The 23,125-nt window shown below is 43.0% G+C and overlaps 3 protein-coding genes across 3 annotated transcripts in view; 2 read left to right on the top strand and 1 right to left on the bottom strand.

Annotated features, from left to right (window-relative positions):
- Positions 1-4,624: 4,624 nt before the first annotated feature.
- GKN2 (gastrokine 2) lies at positions 4,625-9,834 on the bottom strand. The gene is made up of 6 exons (XM_070765612.1): positions 9,826-9,834; positions 8,510-8,566; positions 7,256-7,387; positions 6,150-6,260; positions 5,444-5,597; positions 4,625-4,781 (listed from the first exon to the last, which is right to left on the bottom strand). Exons 1-6 carry the CDS (start codon positions 9,832-9,834, stop codon positions 4,699-4,701), a joined length of 546 nt encoding a protein of 181 aa, XP_070621713.1. The 3' UTR covers positions 4,625-4,698.
- Positions 9,835-11,656: 1,822 nt separating this feature from the next.
- Positions 11,657-17,340, top strand: GKN1 (gastrokine 1). Its single transcript, XM_070765611.1, has 6 exons — positions 11,657-11,737; positions 11,972-12,022; positions 12,527-12,664; positions 13,752-13,862; positions 15,073-15,214; positions 16,941-17,340. Exons 1-6 carry the CDS (start codon positions 11,657-11,659, stop codon positions 17,039-17,041), a joined length of 624 nt encoding a protein of 207 aa, XP_070621712.1. The 3' UTR covers positions 17,042-17,340.
- A 3,981-nt stretch (positions 17,341-21,321) lies between these two features.
- The window catches only part of ANTXR1 (ANTXR cell adhesion molecule 1), a 115,503-nt gene continuing 113,699 nt past the window's right edge, over positions 21,322-23,125 (top strand). The window contains exon 1 of the mRNA XM_070765914.1: positions 21,322-21,722. Within this exon, the coding sequence (XP_070622015.1) occupies positions 21,562-21,722 (161 nt within the window). The 5' untranslated portion in view covers positions 21,322-21,561. The remainder of the gene's footprint in view (positions 21,723-23,125) is intronic.

Below are 23,125 nucleotides of genomic sequence, written 5' to 3'. Positions count from 1 at the left end.
TTTAGCTGCTTAGTGGATGAGGTAACTGTTGAGGAGATAAAAAATGACATGGACAGTGTGGTGGAGATGCAATGGAATAAATATGTCAAAGAGTGGCTTCCCATGTGTTGTATCTCAACACCATCCCTCCTCGCTCCTTTCCTCTCCATAAATGGCTCATATCCTCCCTCGGAAGCAAAGAATTTCATAGTGAAAAGGGATGTTGCTCAAAATGAACCAGGCCAAGTAGATCGGGTCCCGTCAACATTTCTAGTTCTTTGCCCTACAATCATTAGCTTGGTGAAGATAACAAGTCTACATTTGGAGTGAGAAAATATGTGGTGGTCAGGGGGTGAAGATGGGAGCTACTCCTCTGAACATTGGTGAATAATCTGGGGACAATCATCTGCATGGAATTTAAATTTAGAAAGCACCTGAAATCCCAAATGAGATGACTGAGTGCAGCAGGAATATGTCATTGAATGGTGCTTAATTTTTCTTCGGAGATGATTGAGAGATTCTCAGGGTCAATGGAACAAAGAGATTGTTGCTTCTGAAAAGGGGAGGAAATTCTTGCAGGACATTTCTGGAATTCTCCCACTTGTCGATCCCTTCTTTCGTTGCAAGTTTGGCATTCGTCTGGGTGTCCGATAAGGAGAGAAGAGTCTCTCTCTCTCTCTCATGACATTGACAAAAGCAAGATGGCTGGCCAACATCTTTGCAGAAATGTCCGTCTTACTCTCCGCCTTCTGCTGTGATGTTATTTCAAGACTTACATTCTTATCCTTCATGGACATTCCAGGGGAAAACTCTATGAACTCTCAAGTGCCAGAATTTCCCAGAAGCCTTTGCTGCTTCTTTGAGCTTCTCTCAACGTTGCTTTGACGCACCTAGAATGATCCAAGGAAGCTGGATGAGGGTCTGGCCTGAATTAGCATATTCCAAATTAGACTCGCTGCTGGAGAATCTTTTTTATAGATTCTTTTAAAAAATTATCCACTTTAAAACATACATAAATGGAAAAACATATATCATCATGATCAATCATATAACAACAGCAACAGAGTTGGAAGGGACCTTGGAGGTCTTCTAGTCCAATCCCCTACTTAGGCAGGAAACCTTACACTACTTCAGACAGATGGTTATCCAACATCTTAAAAACTTCCAGTGTTGGAACATTCTCAACTTCTGGAGGCAAGATGTTCCACCGGTCAACCGTTCTGACTGTCAGGAAATTTCTCCTTAGTTCTAAGTTGCTTCTCTCCTTGCTTCTCTCCATTGCTTCTTGTTCTATTTCTGCTTTGGAGAATAGTTTGACTCCCTCTCCAAGTGTGGCCTTACCAAAGCCTTATAAGGTGGTATTAACCTGTCACATGATCTTGATTCCATACCTCTGTTGATGCAGCTGTGTTGGCTTTTTTGGCAGCTGCTGCACACAGCTGGCTCCTGTTTAAATGGTTGTCCACTACTACTCCAAGATCCCCCTCACAGTTACTACTGTTGAGCCAAGTACCACATATACTGTACCTGTGTGTTTTGTTTTCTTGCCTAAATGTAGAACCTGACTTTTTTCACCATTAAATTTATGTATTTAATTCAACTTCTATGCTGCCCAATCCCGATGGACGGAACAGTGGAACAGCTTGCCTCCAGAAGTTGTGAATGCTCCAACACTGGAAGTTTTTAAGAAGACCTCCAAGGTCCCTTCCAACTCTATTGTTATTGTTATTATTGTTAAGTAAATAAAGTAAGCACTGTCCTGCCAATGCTTTCCTGTGTCTCTGCACACTCCCCTGGCCTTTGCAGGCTAAAGCGATCGAGTGTGCAAGAGCCTCGCGCGTCAGTCCTTTTCCCAAGCCGGCCTGGCAGACCCAATGGCTCAAGAAGGTGCCGAAAGCCACTTATCTCAGGAGTGGACGGCACAACCACTCTCAGCGGCCGGTGGGTGCAAGGAGGCCGGCCTTATCTGCCGCGGAGGGCTCTGGATTAGCTCTGCAAGTAATGCCCCGGGGACATCAAGCGAAGAAGCGGGTTTCTGTCAAACACCTCTGAACATTCCCTGGGCAAACGTGACAGTCACCAATGTTTCCATTAAAAAAACCCTGTACCTGTTTCCCTGTTGGGAAGTCAAGCAGGGCGGTGGAATATATTTAGCTGCTTTGTCTTAATAGTAAAAGTTCCTCCTCAATGGGTAAAGCGGGCAAGGCCATGATGCAGTGGGCAGTTAAAGGTGCATGAAAGAATCGGAATTGCAAAAACCCTGCCCTAGGGTTCAGTATCGTGTGCCACAGTTGAACTTGTAGAAGAGAGTATTTGTAGCTCAGCATTAGCAATAGCAATAGCATTTAGACTTATACTACTTCACAGTGCTTTACAGCCCTTTCAAAGTGGTTTATGGAGTTAGTATATTGCCCCCAACATCACTGCACTCTAACCACTGCACCACTGAGATGGATGGATGGATGGATGGATGGATGGATGGATGGATGGATGGATGGATGGATAGATAGATATTAGATAGATAGATAGATAGATAGATAGATAGATAGATAGACGAAGAGAGAGAGAGACAGAGAGATAGATAAATAGATAGATAGCAATAGTATTTATTTTATTTATGTATTTATGTATTTATTTATTTTATTTGTTTTGTCAAGTATGTATTGGTGGTATACAAAGATATAATAATATTCATATACATGATACTAGTAAAAAAGAAACATTAGGACAGGGGATGGGAGGCACGCTGGTGCACTTATGCACGCCCCTTACTGACCTCTTAGGAATCGGGAGAGGTCTATATACTATTTCACAGTGCTTTCCAGCCCTAAGTGGTTTACAGTGAGTCAGCCTCTTGCCCCCAACAATCTGGGGCCTCATTTGACCCACCTCAAAAGGATGGAAGGCCAAGTCAACCTTGAGCCTACTGAGATTCGATCTGCCAAACTGCTGGGGATCAAGCAGAAGTAGCCTGCAGTACTGTCTCTAACCCCAGGGCCACTGAGGCTCAGACTTCCACTTTGGGGTCTTTTGGGGTCTCTCAGCTGGGTGGTTTTCTTGCAGCTGTTCTGTTGCATCATGGCTTTAGCACTGATGACGTGACCTACTTTGGTCAGAAGACCACCAAGTTCAGGGATCATCAAGGCGCCTGCAGTTGAACCTAACTCAGAAGGTCCCAGAAAGGAATCGTGTGGCCCTGAGTCGTAAATATGAGCCAGTTGCCAAGCATCCAATTTTGGATCATGTGACAGTAGGGATGCTCCAGTCACAAGTGTGAGAAGCGGTCATAAGTCACTTTTTCAGTGCCGTTATAATTTCAAATTCAACTGAGTGAGTTGTTGTAAATTGAGAACTGTCTGAATTTTTATTTTATTTTCCCTCTAAATCTGAGCCCATAGAAAACAATGGTGGAAAGCTGAAGCCATAGGACGAATCCCAGCGACCAGTTAGGTTCCACAGAGTGGGTCTCCTCTGGGTCCTGTCAACTAAACAATGTCGTTGGGCGGGACCCAGGGGAAAAGCCTTCTCTGTGGCGGCCCCGGCCCTCTGGAACCAGCTCCCCCCGGAGATTAGAACTGCCCCCACCCTCCTTGCCTTTCGTAAGCTCCTTAAAACCCACCTCTGCCATCAGGCATGGGGGAACTGAGATATTCTTTCCCCCTAGGCTGCTACAATTTATGCATGGTATGTTTGTATGTATGTTTGGTTTTTGTAATAAGGGTTTTTAGCTGTTTTAGTATTGGATTGTCGCATGTTGTTTTTACCACTGTTGTTAGCCGCCCCGAGTCTACGGAGAGGGGCGGCATACAAATCAAATAAATAAACAAACAAACAAACAAACAAACAAACAAACTTATTTATTCTCAACCACAAAAGAATTCAGCTCCTGGAATGCCATTAGAATCTTTCGCCATCTAGTGGTGAATGGAATTTGCACTGGCTTTTCATTCCAGACGAAGAGGAAGAGGTTCTGCATATTTATTTACTTATTACTTCTTTAGGCTGCCTCTCTCATTGACACAGTGAGTCTGGGCAGCATACCCTATAATAAAAGTACAGAAGATAATCCAAAGGGATTAAAATTAGGAAATTTAAATCTAAAGCTAATAGGAACCTCCATGTTGATAAAGTATTTGGCTTCAGTGGAGGAAATAGCAATAGCACGTAGAACTTATAAACCGCTTCATAGTGCTTTTACAGCCCTCTCTAAGCAGTTTAAAGAGCCAGCCTATTGCCCCCAACAATCTGGGTCCTTTTTGTACCAACCTGGGAAGGCTGAGTTGACCTTGGAGCCAGTCAGGATTGAACTACCAATACCTACTTGATTGAAGGAAGGAAGGAAGGAAGGAAGGAAGGAAGGAAGGAAGGAAGGAAGGAAGGAAGGAAGGAAGGAAGGAAGGAAGGAAGGAAGGAAGGAACTTTGTTATTTAAGATTTAATCAGTAGTTTGTGATCAAACCAGCCAAGGCTTTGTGTACATTGGTTACCTATTGATACATTATTTTCTTTCATATCCAAAGGGAGGAGCTTTTTAAAAATAACAAGGACATTCAAAAATTGCTTTTTATTAGAGGTTCACAGGTTGGGTTGTAAGACCAAATTTAAGGAAAAGCACCAAAGGCTTATGATACTTGAATAAGTGGGAATATCTTCAGAAGTGGAAGAATCTTGTTTGTTGACTTGAAAGAGTTGCAGGGCATCTTTGGAGATTCCAAGGCTTCTACAAGTTAGAACTTCCACAAATGGAAATGTTCAAAATATTCAGGATGCCAGCCTTGACACAACCACTGGAATGTATTTCATCTAGATGGGAGACAAGAAGGAGAAATCAGTAGGGTCTCCTTTTCAGGATTGGAATCCCTCGCCTCAGATCACAAGCGGCCATTTTGAAAGAGGCTGTGTGACTGACGGCCATTTTGAATGCATCAACTCCCCTGCCCTGGGGTGGCCGGCCATTTTGGAAGGGGTAATAAGGCAGCGGCCATTTTGAGGGCCTCTCTAAGCCGATGGCAGCCATTTTGGATGCACTTGTGTGGGTAGCCATTTTGAATGTACCTATTTACGGTGGGGGCCACCGTGGCAGCCATTTTGGATGCACTTTTGTGGGTGGCCATTTTGAAAGTACCTCACTTATGGCAGTAGCCATTTTAAGTGTGCTATATTATTATTTTTAAAAAAGGAGAAATGGAAAATAATAATAAAATAAAATTATGCAAAAATAAGGAGAAATTAGGAAAAAATTCAGTACTGCTATGAGTGCAAGACATTTCACTGAATTCATCCGATAGGGTATGAATTGCAATACGATGCAACTGCAATGAAATGCAACTCTGTGCAATGCTATGCAGCGCCAGGCCCATCCAACGTGGAATGGAATTTAAATTTGCCTTCCTACCGTATCTTCAAGTTCATAGAATTGTTCATTTACAATGGAAGCCGTCTTGGGTTCCTCCTGGGATACTCACGTTCAGCTCTTTCCACTTTATAAACCGGGACGTGCTTGCAGAGATGCTCAATGTGTTTCCCCAAAGTAAACCACTCTTTGATTTCTCCAAGGAAAGAATTTGCAGATTCGTATTTCACCCATAGGTTTTTTCCTGTCAACATTTTATTCATCATCTGAAACGAGAATTTTGATTTCAAAAACAAGCTTTCAAAGGGCAGCTGACAAATTAGACTGTTGCAGTAAATATTAGGAACTGGGTTTCCAGATGTGACTCTTGCTCTATATCTGGGTATGGTAGTTTTATAATATTGTGACCTCAACACAACTGGGAAGAACCAGGCTGGAGAAGGTTGCCAGTCACATGACCTTTAAGCCACCTCCCCATCACATGATCATCAAGCCACTCCCACCTGGTCACCTGGCCAGCAAACCACACCCACAAAATAAGCCACACCCATAGACTGGTAGTAAAAATAAATGCAGCCCTTCACTGTCCCTGGGGCCTGATGGCTGATGCTCTCCAACTTAACAATAGCATTTGGGCTCCTACCATTACCATAGTCCCCGTCATGGGAACGAAACTAGAGTGATTACACTGGTCAGAGAATCAGATCAGAGAAAACTGGGCTGAGACTCCCTTGATGGGTCTCGGTTGTCCGTTCTCTCTCCCTTCCCTTTTCCAGCCTTCCACAGCAAGGGACCCAAGTAAGGAACCCAACACCTACCTGTCTCTCATACGCCAACCGCCCGATTTCTTCGATTTCTGGAATGTAGCCTTTTTCCATCTTCATCACGAAGCAAGACCTTCGGGAAAAGATCCGCATGGCGATGTATCTCTGCGATGCCGGAGAGAAACGAATAACAGATCAGTTGCCTTAATAATCGTTGGAGATTAAAATTTAAAATGTGCAAAAGGGGAAAACTAAAATTAAATATTTTAATTTAAACATTTAAAAAATTTAATGCAAAATTAAATAATTAGATATTATGGAAAATTAAGCCGATAATTATTAAAAACAAGTTTAAAAGTTTTGTGGGGCGGACCAATCGGATAGACCCAGAGGAAAAAAGTAGAATTTTTACTGGAGGTAGATTTGGGGGGGGGGGGGGATTTATACCTAGAAGAGCTTTTTAGTCTTTTGTGTTTTTGCATACGAGCAAGTCTAAAAATAATTTTAAAAATTTGGAAAAACTACTTGAAAAAAAAAGTTGGAACATAAAGCATCCCAGAATGGAAGACCCTCAAGGAAAGGCTAAAGAAAGTGAAAGACAGATGGAGGAATAGAAGGAGAGAGAAGCAGAGGAGGAGAGAAGGGAAAGTAGATCGGAGGTGGAGATGGAGAAAGAAGAAGGGGAGTGTGAGAAAGATTAAGAAGAGGGATTAAGAAGTTGGTTATGAAAAGATGGAAATAAGATGTGTAATCTTAAATAATGAAAGAAAAAATGTAACCATGTATGTGGTTTGCAAAATTGGAAGGTATATACATGTAACTTCAGAGAGGGGTGGCATACAAATGAATTGAATTGAATTGAACTTGTTTGTGAGAAAGTGGATAATTTTTTTAAAAAATCATTAAAAAAAACCAAATAAAATTCTGCCTATCCATTTTACAGCTTGAGTCCCTCCCAGCATATCCCAGAGGAATTTTGGGGCTTGCAGTTCCAAGACCTTCTCGAGGTCCTGAGGCTGAATTTGAAGTAGGAAGATGAGTGAAAACGAACGGATGTCTTCTGTTAGAAGTGGAACTCCATAGAAGAGCAACCCCAGCTTACTATGGCCGTAATCTTACACCGACAAGGTGAGTGTGGAAAGGACTAGACACACACTTACATGCTTATAGTCAAAAATTGTTTCAGAAGAGCAAGATCCCTCGTGGATGTAGATGATGGCTACTTTCTTCTCGTTGTCTATGGTGACTGTCTGCTGGATGTAATCACCATTCACGCTAGGGATGCTGTAAATCTGAACATGAGAAAATATAGTAATAGCATTAGTATTTAGACTTATATCCAGTGAAGGGCTACCAAAGCCTTTACTACCACACTGTGGCTTGGCCTAGGCAGGACACCCTGCATTTGCTTTCAACTTCTTTCAATGCAAATTGGGAGCTCTGAGGTGGAGCTCCATTTCTGCTACCCTACCGCGTTCCCCCTGTCCACCCCTGCTTATATCCCACTTCATAGCACTGCCCTTTCTAAGCAGTTTACAGAGTCGGCCTCTTGCCCCCAACAATTTGGGTCCTCATTTTACCGACCTCGGAAGGATAGAAGGCTAAGTCAACCTTCAGCTGGTGGTGAGATTTGAACTGCAAAACTGCCGGCAACTGGTGATCAGCAGAAGTAGCTTGCAGTACTGCACTCTAACCACTGCACCACCGAGGCTCTCTCAAATACTTGTTATTTGAAGTGACATGCAGAATCCAAGAGATTTGTGGTTCTCAATTTACATAAGATGGGACTGGCTGATGGCCATTGATCAAAATATGAAACTGTAAACCAAACAACTAACCATATATTAAATAAAACCAAGGTATAAATGGATGAAGGACACAGCTACTTAACTGATGTCATGGGTAATAAATCTTCTTTATTTCCCATGTTTCAGGACTTTTTTGGGAAACTTTAAGGATTTGTCTGCTGCTAAGAAGAATGCATTCTCTTCCACAGAATAGAAAGACTAATCATTCAATTTATTTATTTGAATTTATTATTGGTATTTCTCTGCTTCTCTGCATGAAAACAGCTGTGAGAGACAGAGAATCCAGAGGAATGTTAATATTTATTAAAAATATTGTGCAAAGCACTGCCCCAAAAGGTAGATTTATTATTAGCTCCAAGGACCTCAGCCCCAATGTCAAGAGAAACGTTTGACCCCTGGCGAATCAATATATTAAATCTACAAGCTAAATGCATGCACGTGGCATTTTTCTCAGAATACCACTGCAACAAGTGATTCGCCATCAATTTTCAGACCCTGGCCTAGGTGTAGTGCCCTAGCTTGTATACCCGTCCCTGTTTTAAAGCATCAGAGTTGGTTATGTACTGAATATTTGCATGACTTTACAAGTAACGCTAAGATGATTACCTGGAAGGAAGCAGAGGCTGCATTCCAGAGGAATCCCAGCAAAATGAACGTTGCTGCCTGGAAAAGAAAGAAGTAAGAGGGCCATCAAAGGTAGCAGTCAGATCTGAAGGATGAGGCCAATGATTGCGCAGGAATACACGAAGAATTCAACGTTAAGCCAGCCTGATTTTGCAAGCTTCCACAGAACTCAGTTACTTTGAGAGGCTACATCTTCCCAACTTTTGCTACCAGTGCCTTTGGGGCACACGTCTCCTGGTTGGAGATTGCAAGGATTGAATGGGGAACCTTCTATGTGTGAGCAGGTGAGCCATCCTGAGCTCTGATTCAAAACGTGCCCCATTGCACAATGGATTCCCTCCAAGCAGCGTATCTGTGGCCAAATTCTTTCCCACACGAGGGCTCAGCGCAAAGCATAAGAATGGGACCTCAGCAAAAGATGCATCAGATAACAATAGCATTAGCAATAGCATTTAGATTTATATACTGCTTTACAGCCCTCTCTAAGCAGTTTACTGCCCCCAACAGACTTCATTTGACCGACCTTGGAAGGATGGAAGGCTGAGCCTGATGAGATTTGATCTGCCAAACTGTTGGCAGCTGGTGATCAGCAGAGGTAGCTTGCAGGATTGCACTGTAACCACTGCACCACCGAGGCTCTGCATTAGCAGGGGGTAGGACTAGAAGACCTTCCAGATCCCATCCAACCTTATTATTCTACATTCTAGGTTCTAGCTTGTCAGCAAGACCAGTTCGTAGTCACTTGGTGTTTGCAGAAATCAAAAAGAATTTGGGGCCATTTACTAATGTTGAAACTTCCAAAGGCCACTTGAACATTATCTAAATGTTGCCCATCAAAATGCCTCCTATTGCTGAGTACAGCTGGTCAGGTGCTAAGGCTTGCAGGAGATATTTTTGCTGAAACGTGCTTTCACTGCTCCCCCCTTCTATCAAATGTCGGACATCTTTTTCATTTCCTTAAAAGCAGTCCTCTTTACCTAGGCAATCCATGCTGGTCCCTAAATATTTTCTAGTTTTTCTTAAGAACAATGTGTCAGATATACTCACAAGCCTGTTCATTTTTCCTCCAGGTAAGGGAAAGAGGCTGAGATGCAAGTGGAATAAATTTCCAGAAACACTGAACATTTTATATCTCAACGGTAGGTGTGGGGAACATTGGGTAGAAACCTGCCCTGGGGCAATTGTGTCTCGTATCTGTGGGACACACCCGGGTAAATAGCTTTATCTGAATTTTGGGCTGAGCGGGTACCCAAGCCCTGATATTTCTGAGCACATTAGTCACGGGTGCATAATTTCACCTTCGTCATTTTGCAAACATCAATTAACCTCTCCCAGATGATTTGGTATTCTGATATTTAATATCAGAAAAGGGACCAGCCTGTCATTTGGTTTTAAAAATTGGGTCAATGGTAAGTAAGACAAGAGGGGAAAGTAAGAACTTTGGGAGTACTGTATCCCTAAAGAGACCCAAGGATGGATCAATGCTCTTGACCAGGGGTCGACTCTCCAACCTTGGCACTTTAAGCCTGGTGGGCTTCAACTTCCTGAATTCCTCAGCCTGGGAGTTTAAGTCTTAGAATCATGGAATCTGTAAGATTTCTTGGAGATCATATAATCTTACCCTTGTTCTAGACAGGAATCCTCCAGCAATCTCAGTCCAACAGCTATTCAAATTTTCCTTGAAAACATGCATCGATGGAGCCTCTCCCATAACTCCAGGTTATGGCAATGTAATACGGTGTTTCTTAAGATGTGTGGACTTCAACTCCCCGAATTCCCTAACCAGCAAGGGAATAACAAACTCCTTCTTATTTTAAGTTTGATTCCTTCTGTGGTCTCAAATCACTTACTGAGTTTCAAAAAAAAAAAGCCCAATCTAATGTAAAATAACACAAATGGGAGATGAAAAAAGAGAAAAGTTTAAAAGGTAACAAAAATACATAAAACAAATATATAAAAGCAGCGACTTCTGATTTTCAGTACAGATACAGATATATAAAATAACTCTCTGCTCTAGATTTAAGGCCATACTTAATAACCCATATAAAATAATACAGTAAATTATTATTATTATTATTATTATTACTATTATTATTATTATTATTATTATTATTATTTATTGGATTTGTATGCCGCCCCTCTCCGCAGACTCGGGGCAGCTAACAACAGCAGTAAAACAGTACAACAAAATCCAATACTTAAAAAAAAAAAAGCAGTTAAAAACCCATTATATAAAAACCAATCATACATACAAACATACCATACATAAAATTGTGAAGGCCTAGGGGGAAAGTGTATCTTAGTTCCCCCAAATGTATCCTATTATTTCATATTTCACCAGGAGGTAAAATAAAACTTAATAAAATGTGGATCTTTTTCTTCTGTTCCTTCTACCTGTTGGTGCTGGTGATATTTCCAAACACCCTGGTGGAATAAATTTTAAAATGTGTTTATTTTCTGGGATTAGATTTAGGTTTAGTTAATTGAACATTTCTAAGATGACGGACCCTGCCCATGTGTGTTGAAGATAGGTTTATCTGGCTCCGCTTATCTGTAAGGTGCCACCTTCTCCCCTTGGCAAGCGTGTCCTGTGCCAGCCAAGGGCACACAAGTTGCCCCTAGATAGTGTGCCCTATCTCAGTCCTGGGAAATCTGGTATATAAAGTAGAAGCGTTCAGCTTTGCTAGCCCTGCATTTCTTCCAGTGCCAAAATGAAGACAGTTGTAAGTATAAACGTTTTTTCATTTTCTGGAGCCTTTACCATTTACTAGGGTAACATGAAATGAGTCTTCCAACACTTGAGAGGCTGTCACAGACAGGAGGGGCTTCACCTATTCTCTAAAGCACCGGAGGGCAGGATTTATTATTATTATTTATTCGACTTCTATGCCACCCAATCCCGAAGAACTTGGGGCGCATAAGGATAAGAGGTAACAGGCAGAAGCTTATCAAAGAGAGACTCAAGCTGGGAAGGTTATCCGGAAAGTAAGGTTACAAGGCACGTAGCTCTCTTGGGGAACGTTCACGGGGGAAGTTGTATTACTATCGTGTAGTGGGAAGCCAGCGGAAGAGACCGAGCAGTGCCAGGGGTCAGTAGATCTTCGACTGGCCTTGTGGTGAAGGTTAGAGATGAGTGTCCCCATTCCATTTCCCTCCAAGTGTGAAGTGCGCTCTGTCATCCACTACCTGAATGCTAAGGCACGAACACTGGTGTGATGGTATTTAGATGATTCTAAATTATATCTGTCTGTCCGTCCGTCCATCCATCCATCCATCCATCCATTTATCACTATCTATCTATCTATCTATCTATCTATCTATCTACCTATCTATCTATCTATCTATCTATCTACCCACCTACCCACCCACCCACCCATTCCTCTCTTTCCAGCATTCCTCCCCACCTCTCTCTAATTGCCAATCTATTTTTGACCTCCATTCCAGATTCTGAGTGTGGTGTTTGTAGGAGTTTTCCTAGTCCCCGTTTTCTCCAACGTAAGTACCATTGTACAGTATTATTGCAAACCAATGTGTTTTCTTTCTAGCCAAAGCAATTCAATTTTTACTTTTGTTTTTGTTTTTTATGAAGTTAAAAGATGAAATTATCTAGCATGTCCATTTAACTGTTGCAATTAAACATTCAAAGTCTAACAACTGAAGTGGCTGTGTTTGTGTTTTTCCCATTGTTGTCAGGCTTGGGAAAGTCCCTTTGAATGTTTCTAAACTGAAAAGCAGGACTAAAAGAAATAAAAAATAATGCTTTCAAAGATGTGCTTTTCCACAAATCTGTGAATTAATTCACCTGACTGGGAATGAGAGAGGGGATAAATCAGAGTTTTGAGGCGCTAAGCAATATTCTTCCAAAGTCTGATTTATTTATTTTTTAGCCATCTCTCTTTCTTTTATCAACTGGAGCACCTCCCATCTTATATTTTATTTTTCATGTATATAAGAATACCGTAGATTTCCAACTATTGTCCTTTGTCTTTCCTTCCCAAGAACATCATTGAAAACAACCAGGGAAATGTTGGAGGGACTTCGCACCAATCTGTGAACATTGATCACAAAAGCAAGGTGGTGAACATAAACCACAACAATGGCTGGAATTCTTGGAACACCGTCTGGGATTATGGCACGGTAAGAAACCCTTTTATCTTTTGACCACAACTGGCATCCGAAAGAGAATTTGTCCTGCAGGGTGTGACGAAATGGCATTGGCCATTGACCCTCGGAGAGGGTCCGCAACTTGGGCGTCCTCCTCGATTCACAGCTGAGCCTAGAAGACCAACTCTCGGCTGTGGTGAGGGGGGCATTCGCATGGGTACGCCTTGTGCGCCAGTTGCGGCCCTATTTGGACAGGGAATCACTTCTCACATTCATGCCCTTATCACCTCAAGGTTCGACTACTGCAATGCTCTCTACATGGGGCTGCCCTTGAAGAGTGTTCGGAGACTGCAAATTGTGCAAAAGGCAGTCGTGCGAGCTATTATGGGGCTACCAAGATCTGCCCACATTTCAATAACACTCCATGAGCTGCATTGGCTGCCTATTGGTCTCTGGGCACAATTCAAAGGGCTGGTTATGACCTATAAAGCCCTACATGACTTAGGACAGACTACCTACGGAACCGTCCTCTGCCTCATGTATCCCAGCGGCCTGGTTAGGTCCCACAGAGTGGGCCTTCTCCATGTTCTGTCAACAAGACAATGTCACGTGATGGGGCCTAGGGGAAGAGCCTTCTCTGTGGCAGCCCCAGCCCTCTGGAATGAACTCCCTCCAGAGATACGTACCGACCCCTCCCTCCTGGTCTTTCATAAAGCCCTAAAGACCCACCTCTGTCGGTGGGCATGGATGACTGCATAAGGGGTTTTTAAATTTTGATTAATTTTGTATATGTCCTTTTAAAGCAATTAGGTTTCTCACATGCATTGTTTGTATTATAATGTTGTACCCCGCCCTGAGTCGCTTCAAAAAGGGCAGCATAGAAATCTAATTAACAAACAAATAAATAGTTTCTGTGAATGTTGCCCCTTGTCAAAGCCAGGCACAATTTCCTGCAGTTTGGAAGCTCTGCAGCTTAATTGTCTCTTTACTTCCGATGAAAACAATGCAAGGGAGACCTAACGGAGATCTTATGATCTAAGGGGAAGGCTGAGGAAACTTCCCCGGCCTCAGTTTCTTTGGCGTAGTTGTCATTTTGGGGGCTTCTGTTTTGCTTTGATAGGGTTTCATGGCGACTCGGCTATTGTCCAAGAAAATCTGCTTCGTCACCAAAATGAATAAACAGATCATGCCGGACTTTACGACTCTTCCCAAAACCATCCGGGAAAAACAGGTAAAGATCGGGGGATCTGGGAGGTGGGAGGTGGGTCCAACTGGGCCCATATAAGCCCCAAGGACACTATACACCCGCCCCCTCTCTGGATGACCGCCAACAACACCCCATCTCAATGCCTGCAGCCAGTGATGGGCTGTCAACATTTTTACTGCCACACTGTGGGTGTGGCTCATTTTGTAGGTGTGGTTTGATGGTCATGTGACTGGGGTAGGACTGGCTTTCCGGCCATGTGACCAGGTGGGAGTGGCTTGACAATTGTGTGAAAGGGGGTGGCTTAAAGGAGTGGCTTACCTACCAAGATAGGTTTTCAAATAGGTGCTTGGACTCTTTTTTCAGTTGATTAAATCACATTATTTGAACAGCCACAAAAAGGACAAATGATAGACTGCATTATTGGTTGAGGAGCACAGGAACATTTTAAGAGTTGGTACTGAACCCCACAAGGTTCAATATGATAACAGATTAGGCAAGTAGCTCCGTTTTCTTCAATTGCTATAAAAGTTCAGTTCTAGATAATGGTTAAAATGATTAAAGCGTTTATGGGTAAAAACATTTAGTTATTTCCTATTTTAAAAATAATTATCATACTAAGGTACTAGAGAAGGAAGGGCAATAAAAAACCTATTAAGCATTCAATAAATAATGCATAAACCTACTACCCCCACTGCGTCTCCCCCCCCCTCGTGTGGGCAACAGCCCATTACTGTCTTCAACCTTAAAACTGAAAAAAGCCCAACTTGATGCCAAGGAAACTTCACTTTAATTCACAAGCAAACCCAGAGGTCTCCCAAGATGCTTCTTGCAACGTGAGTTTTGCGACGCATGTGGTGGAATGGGACAACTCAGCACTGCCAAGTAGCCATGGGACAACTCATTGCAGGACAATTCAATCACTTTGTTTAAAACGTTTGAAATAATTTGTGAAACATTTTTAATTTCTTTGAATTTCATTTGATCCCTCCTTTTGCGTCCTTTCTTTAATGATTCTGTTCCAGCCCTTGGCTTCAGAAGTTGCGGGGTGTTCCATCACGGGGGGGCTTTTAAGAGGAGATAGGACGGTCATTTATCTCCAACTGTATAGGGTCTCCGGCTGGACTCTGTTATTTTGGATATGGATAAGAGAGAATATCTCCCTTTCCCCGCTTTGTGGCATGCTCTTCGTTGTGTCCGTCTTTGAACACAGCCCTCTTGTCCTCTCCTCTTTTAGAAGGATCCCAGAAGTGGACCTCCCCCCAAAGAGGCCACCCTCTCTGTTTCCCGTAAGAGCATTCCGGACCTCTCCGTCTATGGGAAGCAGGTGCAGGCCTTCTGCCGAGGGATCCCCAGCTATCTGGCTTCTGAAGTTAAAAGTAAGTGTATTGGCTTTGGGTTCCCCCAAATAAACCAAGGAGTGTTGGCAGCGTCCACCTGGCTCCCCTTTAACTAGTCCTGCGTGGGGTGTGTGAACCTGTCCAGCTTCTCCCAATGTTTGTTTCTTTGTTTGGACCCCTATTTCTTTATTTATTGGATTTATATGCTGCCCCTCTCCGAAGACTCGGGGCGGCTAAAAACAATCATAAAACAGCGTACAATAATAATCCAATACTAAAAACGATTAAAAACCCCTTAATATAAAAAACCAAACATACGTACAGACATACCATGCATAAAATTGTAAAGGCTAGGGGGAAAGGGTATCTCAGTTCCCCCATGCCTGGCAGCAGAAGTGGGTTTTAAGTAGCTTACGAAAGGCAAGGAGGGTGGGGGCAATTCTAATCTCTGGGGGGAGTTGGTTCCAGAGGGCCGGGGCCGCCACAGAGAAGGCTCTTCCCCTGGGTCCTGCCAAGCGGCATTGTTTAGTTGACGGGACCCGGAGAAGACCCACTCTGTGGGACCTATTGGGTTCCTACCTGGATGGGGGGGGGGGTGTTTCCAGTAGCGAAAATGGGTGATGTGGGTGGGTGCACACATTGGAGTGAGATTGGGTTTCTGCACATGCACAGAAAGCAAAATTTTGCAAGAGCATGCGCGTGCGTGCGAGATTTCAGGTTTTTTTTTGCTTCCACGCATGCGTGGAAGCGAAACAAAACAGCTGAAGTATCCTGCACCTGTGTGTCTTCTCACAACACTTGCTTCCTGCACATGCACAAAAGCCAAACCTCGTTCTGACGTGCGTGCACGAATGCTGGTCACCCAGACCTGTGCGCACATCAGCACCGGTAGCGGAGGTAAGTTGCCACCCCCGCCTGCCTTGGGCCACATCAAAGTGCAGAGTTCCAGAAACAAATTATTACTAAAATTGGATAAAAGCAATTTAAAATGAAATTGGAATAAAATACAATAATTTAAGATATGGATAAAAAAATGATAAAGTTATATTTCGGTGTCATCCCTGCAGTGTTGGGCTACCCCCAGTATGCCTGGGATCGCCGATCCGTTAGCAGAAATTGCAATGCGTGTGCATCTGGGCGCCTATGTCGCACCCTCCCCGCTCTGCGCGCCCCTGCGCTCCCCGCACAGGAATTTGCTTCCGCGCATGCGTGGAAGCAAAAAAATCAATGAAAATTGGCGATTTGGGGGCTTTCTTTGCTTCTGTGCATGCGCGGAAGGAAAGAAATTGCTGAAATCTCATTCATGCAAACATCCTCATGCACAATTTCAACAATTTTTCACTGATTTCTTTGCTTCTGCACATGCGCAGAAACAAATTTTTACAAGGGGGTACGTGTGCCCTCCCCTGTGCGTGTGCACGCCGGCCTCCAGCAGGATCGATCCTGTAGGCCAGTGTTTCCCAAGCTTGGCAACTTGAAGATATCTGGACTTCAACTCCCAGAATTCCCCAGCCAGCATTCACTGGCTGGGGAATTCTGGGAGTTAAAGTCCAAATATCTTCAAGTGCCAAGTTTGGGAAACACTGCTGTAGGCCAGTGTTGCCCTAAGGTAAGTTAGACCGGATCGATCTCAAGTAAGCCATTATGCATAAGTTCTGTGCTGTGTTAAATGTTATTTGCAGGTTCTGGCCACACCCAAGGGAAGTGGTTTTGATATGGGGATCCCAGTGGGTCTTTGAATTTGTCCCAATGTCTTTCCTTCCAGAGCCAAGCTTTTTCTTATGGGAAGGAAGATCCTGTACCCGCCTGGACATCCTTTTCATCCTCCGCTTCTCCTACTGCTATGAAGGCATGAATGAGTATTAGTAACTGTCGCCTCGGCAAACCTCAGCCTGGGACACGTTGCATGGGTTAGTCACTGCATCGCTCCCTTCTCCACTTGGAGCACCCACAACATCTGAACACAAAGCCGTTCCACTGGTTGATTGCTCTCACCCCCTTAATTCTAGGTGGCTTCTCTCCTTGTTTAGCTTCCATCCATTCTTTCTTGTCCTGCTCCTATATGCCTGAAAATAAAACAACTGCAAAAGATAACATTTCTGAGTAAGAATAAATGAATAAGTAAGTAGCTCAACTTGCTGTTCTACATATTCGGTAGTGAGCAATTTATGGAATGAAAATAAAATGGCGATCGGTTGCATTGAGAATTCCAGCAGAGAAGTACAGTAACATTATTTTATTTATCTTAACTTTGTTTGGAAAATTATATCGTCACCTATTCGCATATGCCAACTCAAGGGCAACTTACAAGAACATAAAAACCTATGTTAAATAATAACATTAATAGAAGAAAATAATCAAACAATAAATTAATGTATTTCATCACACAGCAAGTCTCTAGGATAGTCACACAGACAAAACGAGCAGAGAGTGAGACTAGGATGTTAGCGTGTTAGCAAGAGCAATAGATGACCCCCGGGACCGCTTTCTGCCGCATGAGTCCCAGCGACCGGTGTAGCCCCTTTAACTGTCTTGTGGCGTAAAACAATTGTAATTGCCTTTTTTCAAATAATAATTGGGATATAATTAGCAATAGGTTTATTACACTAAAGGTTTATTTACACTAAAAAAAGGTTATCAAGTGTTTTAATCCACAATCTAGAAGCTATGCTAACATCTTTGTCAGGCAAAGAGTTATCCAATTGGAAAAGATATTGCTAATTTCACAAAAGTTGTGGGGAAATTGGGGCTACAAAGTGCGATGATCCCAAAGATGCAACAGAAACCCAAGCAAAGCAGAGTATTTCCCCAAAGGAAAAATGGAGAAACGTGTTCTTTAAAACAAAATAAACTTTATTAAATATTTAAATTAAAACAAGATGTAACCCAAGGGTGGGTTCTGAATTATTGCAGCGGCCAAAAATCCGAAACATTTTTTAAAAAGCCAAAAACAGGAGGGCAAACTCAGCTTTTGCACATGCTCAGAAGGAAAAAAAGAGAGAAAAAAAATCCAAAATTAAAAAAAAAAGATGGCAGCACCAACCAAACGGGGTCATTATGATGTTACCAGGGGGCTGCTACCAGTTGGGCAAACCCATCCGAACCCACTCCTGATGTAACCTTTAGGACATTGTAGGATTAACCCACCACTGTTGAAATAGCAGGAGACACAAAAGCCTCTTCATTGCACAATCCCCAGACTAGTTCACACTTCAAAGTCACAGAAATCCATAAAGCTCCATGCGCTCATCAAGCTCATTTGTCAGCTGTCCCATAACCGCATGCTATGGTTCTCCTTCTTTCCAAACAGCCTCCATTTCATTTCAAGCATTTTTCTCCCAGATTGGAACTGGACTGTATTTTCCTTCCTACAATATGTAAAGATAAATTTACACTCCACTCGTATTCTGAGTTAACAGTTTTGGACTGTTTCTTAGCCATTCTGAGTTCTGGCATGGTTCCTAGAGTTTGTGGATACTACCAATGTTCTCCTTTGGTTGTCTGCCTCTACTCATCGTGAGCATCTTTCCCCCTTTTCAGCCACAGGGTACCACTTTCAATTAATCTCTGTGTTAAAATCTGCTTTTTCTGAATTCCACGTTCTGTGTTGATGACGCCCAGGTTTGGTTTCCCTCAAAATCCCACCCCCACCCCACCCTGTGATCATGTTCTCCCCATGTTCTTGCTCTTCCCACTCGACTCTGCTAAGTCCTTCCTCCCGGTTAACATTCAGCCAAGGAAAGCTGACCCTCCCTCATTCTCTGAAGGAGAAAGTTATCAGCAGGGCAAGTCAGGAATTTCCTGGAAGGACCACGCTTGGCGGAGCAGTTTCCCCCGACAGATGTTGGGGTAATTAAAGTCTTCCATCCCCATGACTTCGTGCCTCTTCGGAAGATCTGCAATTTGCTCTTGGAAGCATCATCCGTATCTTCTCCTTCGTTGGGTGGGCAACAGTACACATCATTGCTTTCCTCCACCCCGACTTAATTTAATTTAACCCAGATGCTTCTTAAATCATTGCCAATTTCATTCATTTGGGTTTCCAAGAATAAGCGACAGCTTCTTCCATACGGAGTGATTTTTTTTTCTGTTGCTTGTATTTATTTCAAACCAGGGGGCATCCTTGTAGCGTTATTTTCCAATTGTGGGAAACCTTATTAAAATATATTTGCATTGAATTCTACTGTAATTCTCTACTATTTTCTATTCTATTCTATTTTCTCTTCCATTCTTCAAGAAGAGGGTAGTCCTCCCATGGATACCCATATAAGGAGCAGATAGGAACTCCTTGGGATCATACTAAGTCAAAAGATGGCTTGTTTAATTAATGAGTTTGCTGTGTGTAGGGAGAGAGAGTGCCAAAGACCATTGCTGTCCTCTAGGAACCAGGGCATTTCCAAATCCTATTTATTGTACAATTGTTTGCAGCACTTAGAATTGCTTGCAGTGTTATCCTGAAAATTGGGACATATCGTAAGAAGCGGCAGCTGGCCAATACAGTTCATAGTCCATAATCTTAACTTAAAGTGCCACATCAAGCCAACCCATTGTGATTTACTCAATAAGTCAGAATTAAGCCAGTCACGGCTAAGAGTGAAAAGCAAGCTTGGATTCTGAAGGTCTTGCCACTTTTTCCAGAAGAGGCCACTGAGAATTCTCTGTCTCAGCCAAATAACTCTTGGCTCGATTTTGTTGACATTTTGCAAGATAAGATTCTCCGTTTCCTCCCTGGAATTTTAAGAAGAGGAACTGGGAATTTTTCAGCATTTTGGCTCAGCACCCGCAGCCCATCTCAATGAGCTGACTAAATATCCATTTTTAAAAACAACAACAACAACAAACCATTTCGTATAAAATGCACCACAAACACTGCCTAGCATTGCTTACAAATTCAGGTTTTTCATCGTGCATAAATAATAGTCCATTTGTTTGAAACAGAAATAGGGTAACAGGTGAAAGGGACCTTGTAGGTCATCTAGTCCAACCCCCTGCTCAAGCCGGAGTCCGTAGCCCATTCTGGATAAATGGGTTCATTTGTTTGTTTATTATTTCGATTTCTAGGCCGCCTTTCTCTGGAGACTTATAATATATAAGAATAACAGTAGAAATTGAAGATGAAAGCTAAGCCAATATAAAACTAAATCCATTATACATGCTAAAATCTAATTTAACAAAGCTAAAAACTCAGGTCATTAAAACCATTCAATCACATTCATGCCTATCACTGTCAAAACGTGGGCTGGAGCAGAGTGTCTATGTTCCACAGCCCCAAGCCTGCCAACAGAGATGGGCCTTCAACGTTTTCCGAAAGGCCAGGAGAATGGAAGCAGTGCGGATCTCTGGGGGGAGTTGATTCCAAAGGGGCGGAGCCGCCACAGAGAAGGCTCTTCCCCTAGGGCCAGTAATGGGCTGCTGCCCCCACAGGGGGAGGGAGATGCAGTGGGGATAGTAAGTTTATGCACTATTTATTGAATAGTTAATAAGGTTTTTTTAAATTGTCCTTCCTCCTCTAGTGCCTTAGTATGATCCCAAATTCCTTTCAAAATAGGAAAGAATTAAATCGTATGTTTTTACCCATCAACGCTTTAATCATTTTCATCATTACACTGGGCAACAGTGTAGCTTAAAAAGTTGATGTTATAGACAAAAACTCTGGTTATTTTTGGATCCAGAGGCCAAACATTAGTTGAAAACAAAGTCACAGATTTAAGGCAACAAAATTGCTGTTCCCCAGTGTAATATTAATATTGATTGTCTCCTGATTGCTTATTTGACCCCTATAACAATCATTAAGTGTTTTTTACCTCATGATTCTTAAAAAAAAAAAATCCTAATGATTTTTTAAAAATTTTACCTCATGATTCTTTTTAAAAAGAAAAAAATCACACTTGGCCAATAAAGAATTCTATTCTATTATTATTATTATTATTATCTATTATTATCTATTATTATTTTTATATTATTATTGTTGTTATTGTCGTTGTTGTTGTTATTATTATTATTTATTATTATTGTTCTTCTACATTCCAAAAAGGCGGGAAGGCTCGGCTGGGCGCAGGAGGATCCGCGCAGCCCGCGAGCGCAGCGTGCGCGCGGCCACGAGGAGGCGCCGCGGGACCAGGGCTGGCAGTGGCAGGCCCGGCGGGGAAGGGGGCGGTGAGGCTCCCGCGTCCCCCAAACCTGGGGACCGGCCAAGGCGAGGAGGGAGGAGAGCGAGGAGCGCCGGGCAGGGGCCGAGCGCTTCGCCTTTTTTCGGCTTTGTGTGGCGGGCTGCGCTGCGCTCGGAGCGAAGCGAGGCGGGTGCCTGGAAGAGCCGCGAGCGCGGGGCCGGCGCTGCATGGCCCGGGGCTGAGGGGAGCCCGGCGAGACCTGCGCCGCCTTCGGCCATGGCGTGCGCGCAGCAGCCGCTTCTTCTCCTCCTGGGCGGCTGGCGGGGCTGGCTCTGCCTGGCCGCCCTGGTGCTCACCTGCGCCGGCCACGGAGGGCCACGAGAGGACCGGGGCGCCGCCTGCTACGGGGGCTTCGACCTCTACTTCGTCCTGGACAAGTGAGTGGACGCGGCCGAGGGGTTTGGCCCCTCAGGGCTGGAGGTAGCCCTGTTGGGACACAAAGACTCTTCTATTCCTATATGTCTTCTATTCTTTCATTGATATGTTCTATTACTTTATCTTCTTTTCTATTCTTTCTTTGATATATTTTACTATGAGTATCTCCTCTATAATCTTCATCATGTATTTTACTATGTGTATATAGATATACCCACTAAATCCCTCATTGTGTATTGGACAAAACAAACAAACAAACAAATAAATAAATAAATAAAAAGATTGGGCTCCTTTCTGGGCTTCCCTCCCTCCTTCTTCTCCTCTCTCCTTCCTTCCTTCCTTCCTTCCTTCCTTCCTTCCATCTCCTTTCTTTCTTTCTTTCTTTCTAGAATTTTCTTCCTTCTTTCTTTCTGTCTTTCTTTCTAGAACTTCCTTCCTTCCTTCTTTCTTTCTGTCTCCTTTCTTTCTTTCTTTTTTCTTCCTTCCTTTCTTTCTTTCTAGAACTTTCTTCCTTCTTTCTTCCTTCCTTTCTTTCTGTCTTCTTTCTTTCTGTCTCCTTCCTTTCTTTCTTTCTTTCTTTCTAGAACTTTCTTCCTTCCTTCTTCCTTCCTTCTTTCTTTCTGTCTTCTTTCTTTCTTTCTAGAACTTCCTTCCTTCCTTCTTTCTTTCTGTCTCCTTTCTTTCTTTCTAGAACTTCCTTCCTTCCTTCTTTCTTCCTTCCTTCTTTCTTTCTGTCTTCTTTCTTTCTTTCTTTCTTTCTAGAACTTCCTTCCTTCCTTCTTTCTTTCTGTCTCCTTTCTTTCTTTCTTTCTAGAACTTCCTTCTTTCTTTCTGTCTCCTTCCTTCCTTCCTTCCTTCCTTCCTTTCTTTCTAGAACTCCCTCCCTTCCTTCCTTCCTCCTTCCTTTCCTTCCTTCCCTTTCCTTCCTTCCTTTCTTTTCTTTCTCTCCCTCCCTCCCTTCCTTTTCCTTCCTTCCTTTCTTCTCTCTCTCCCTCTCTTCCTTCCTTTCCTTCCTTCCTCCTTCCTTCCTTTCCTCCCTCCCTCCCCCTCCCTCCCTTTCTTCCTCCTCCCTTTCTTTCCTTCTTCCTTCGTTTGTTCCTTCGTTCATTCCTTCCTCCTTCCTGCCTTTTTCCTTCCATCCTTTTCCCTTCCTTCTTTTCTTTTCTTTTTTGCAACCTTGCTTTGTTCAGGAAAAGTTTACCCAAAGAGCAGCTGTCAGCTTTGGCCTCTTCGGTTAGACTTACAAACGTTTCCAAACTCTTAGTAAATCCCTCAGCCGTCTTGGAATGTAAGAATTCCCACCGTGCAACTTTTTAAGATCATCTGAACTCTGGAGTCAGTTCCAAGTTGCTCCATTGCGGAGAATACATCCTTGTGATGGGCCCTTTTAAATTTATTTTTAGCC

This window comes from Erythrolamprus reginae, chromosome 12 (genome assembly GCF_031021105.1).
Source record: "Erythrolamprus reginae isolate rEryReg1 chromosome 12, rEryReg1.hap1, whole genome shotgun sequence".
In the NCBI taxonomy this organism is placed as follows: Eukaryota; Metazoa; Chordata; class Lepidosauria; order Squamata; family Dipsadidae; genus Erythrolamprus; species Erythrolamprus reginae.
This window is presented reverse-complemented; position numbering and strand designations above follow the sequence as displayed.

Bases quoted from the DNA above. Each gene is read 5' to 3' on its own strand.
- GKN2 (XM_070765612.1), bottom strand. The intron at 7,388-8,509 runs GTAATCATCTTA...TCTCATGTTCAG, and splicing joins CAGCCTCTGCTTCCTTCCAG to ATTTACAGCATCCCTAGCGT. The intron at 5,598-6,149 runs GTAGGTGTTGGG...TTCTCGTTTCAG, and splicing joins GGTTGGCGTATGAGAGACAG to ATGATGAATAAAATGTTGAC.
- GKN1 (XM_070765611.1), top strand. From the start codon at position 11,657: ATGAGTGTCCCCATTCCATTTCCCTCCAAGTGTGAAGTGCGCTCTGTC. The intron at 12,023-12,526 runs GTAAGTACCATT...TTCCTTCCCAAG, and splicing joins TAGTCCCCGTTTTCTCCAAC to AACATCATTGAAAACAACCA. The intron at 15,215-16,940 runs GTAAGTGTATTG...CTTTCCTTCCAG, and splicing joins TCTGGCTTCTGAAGTTAAAA to AGCCAAGCTTTTTCTTATGG.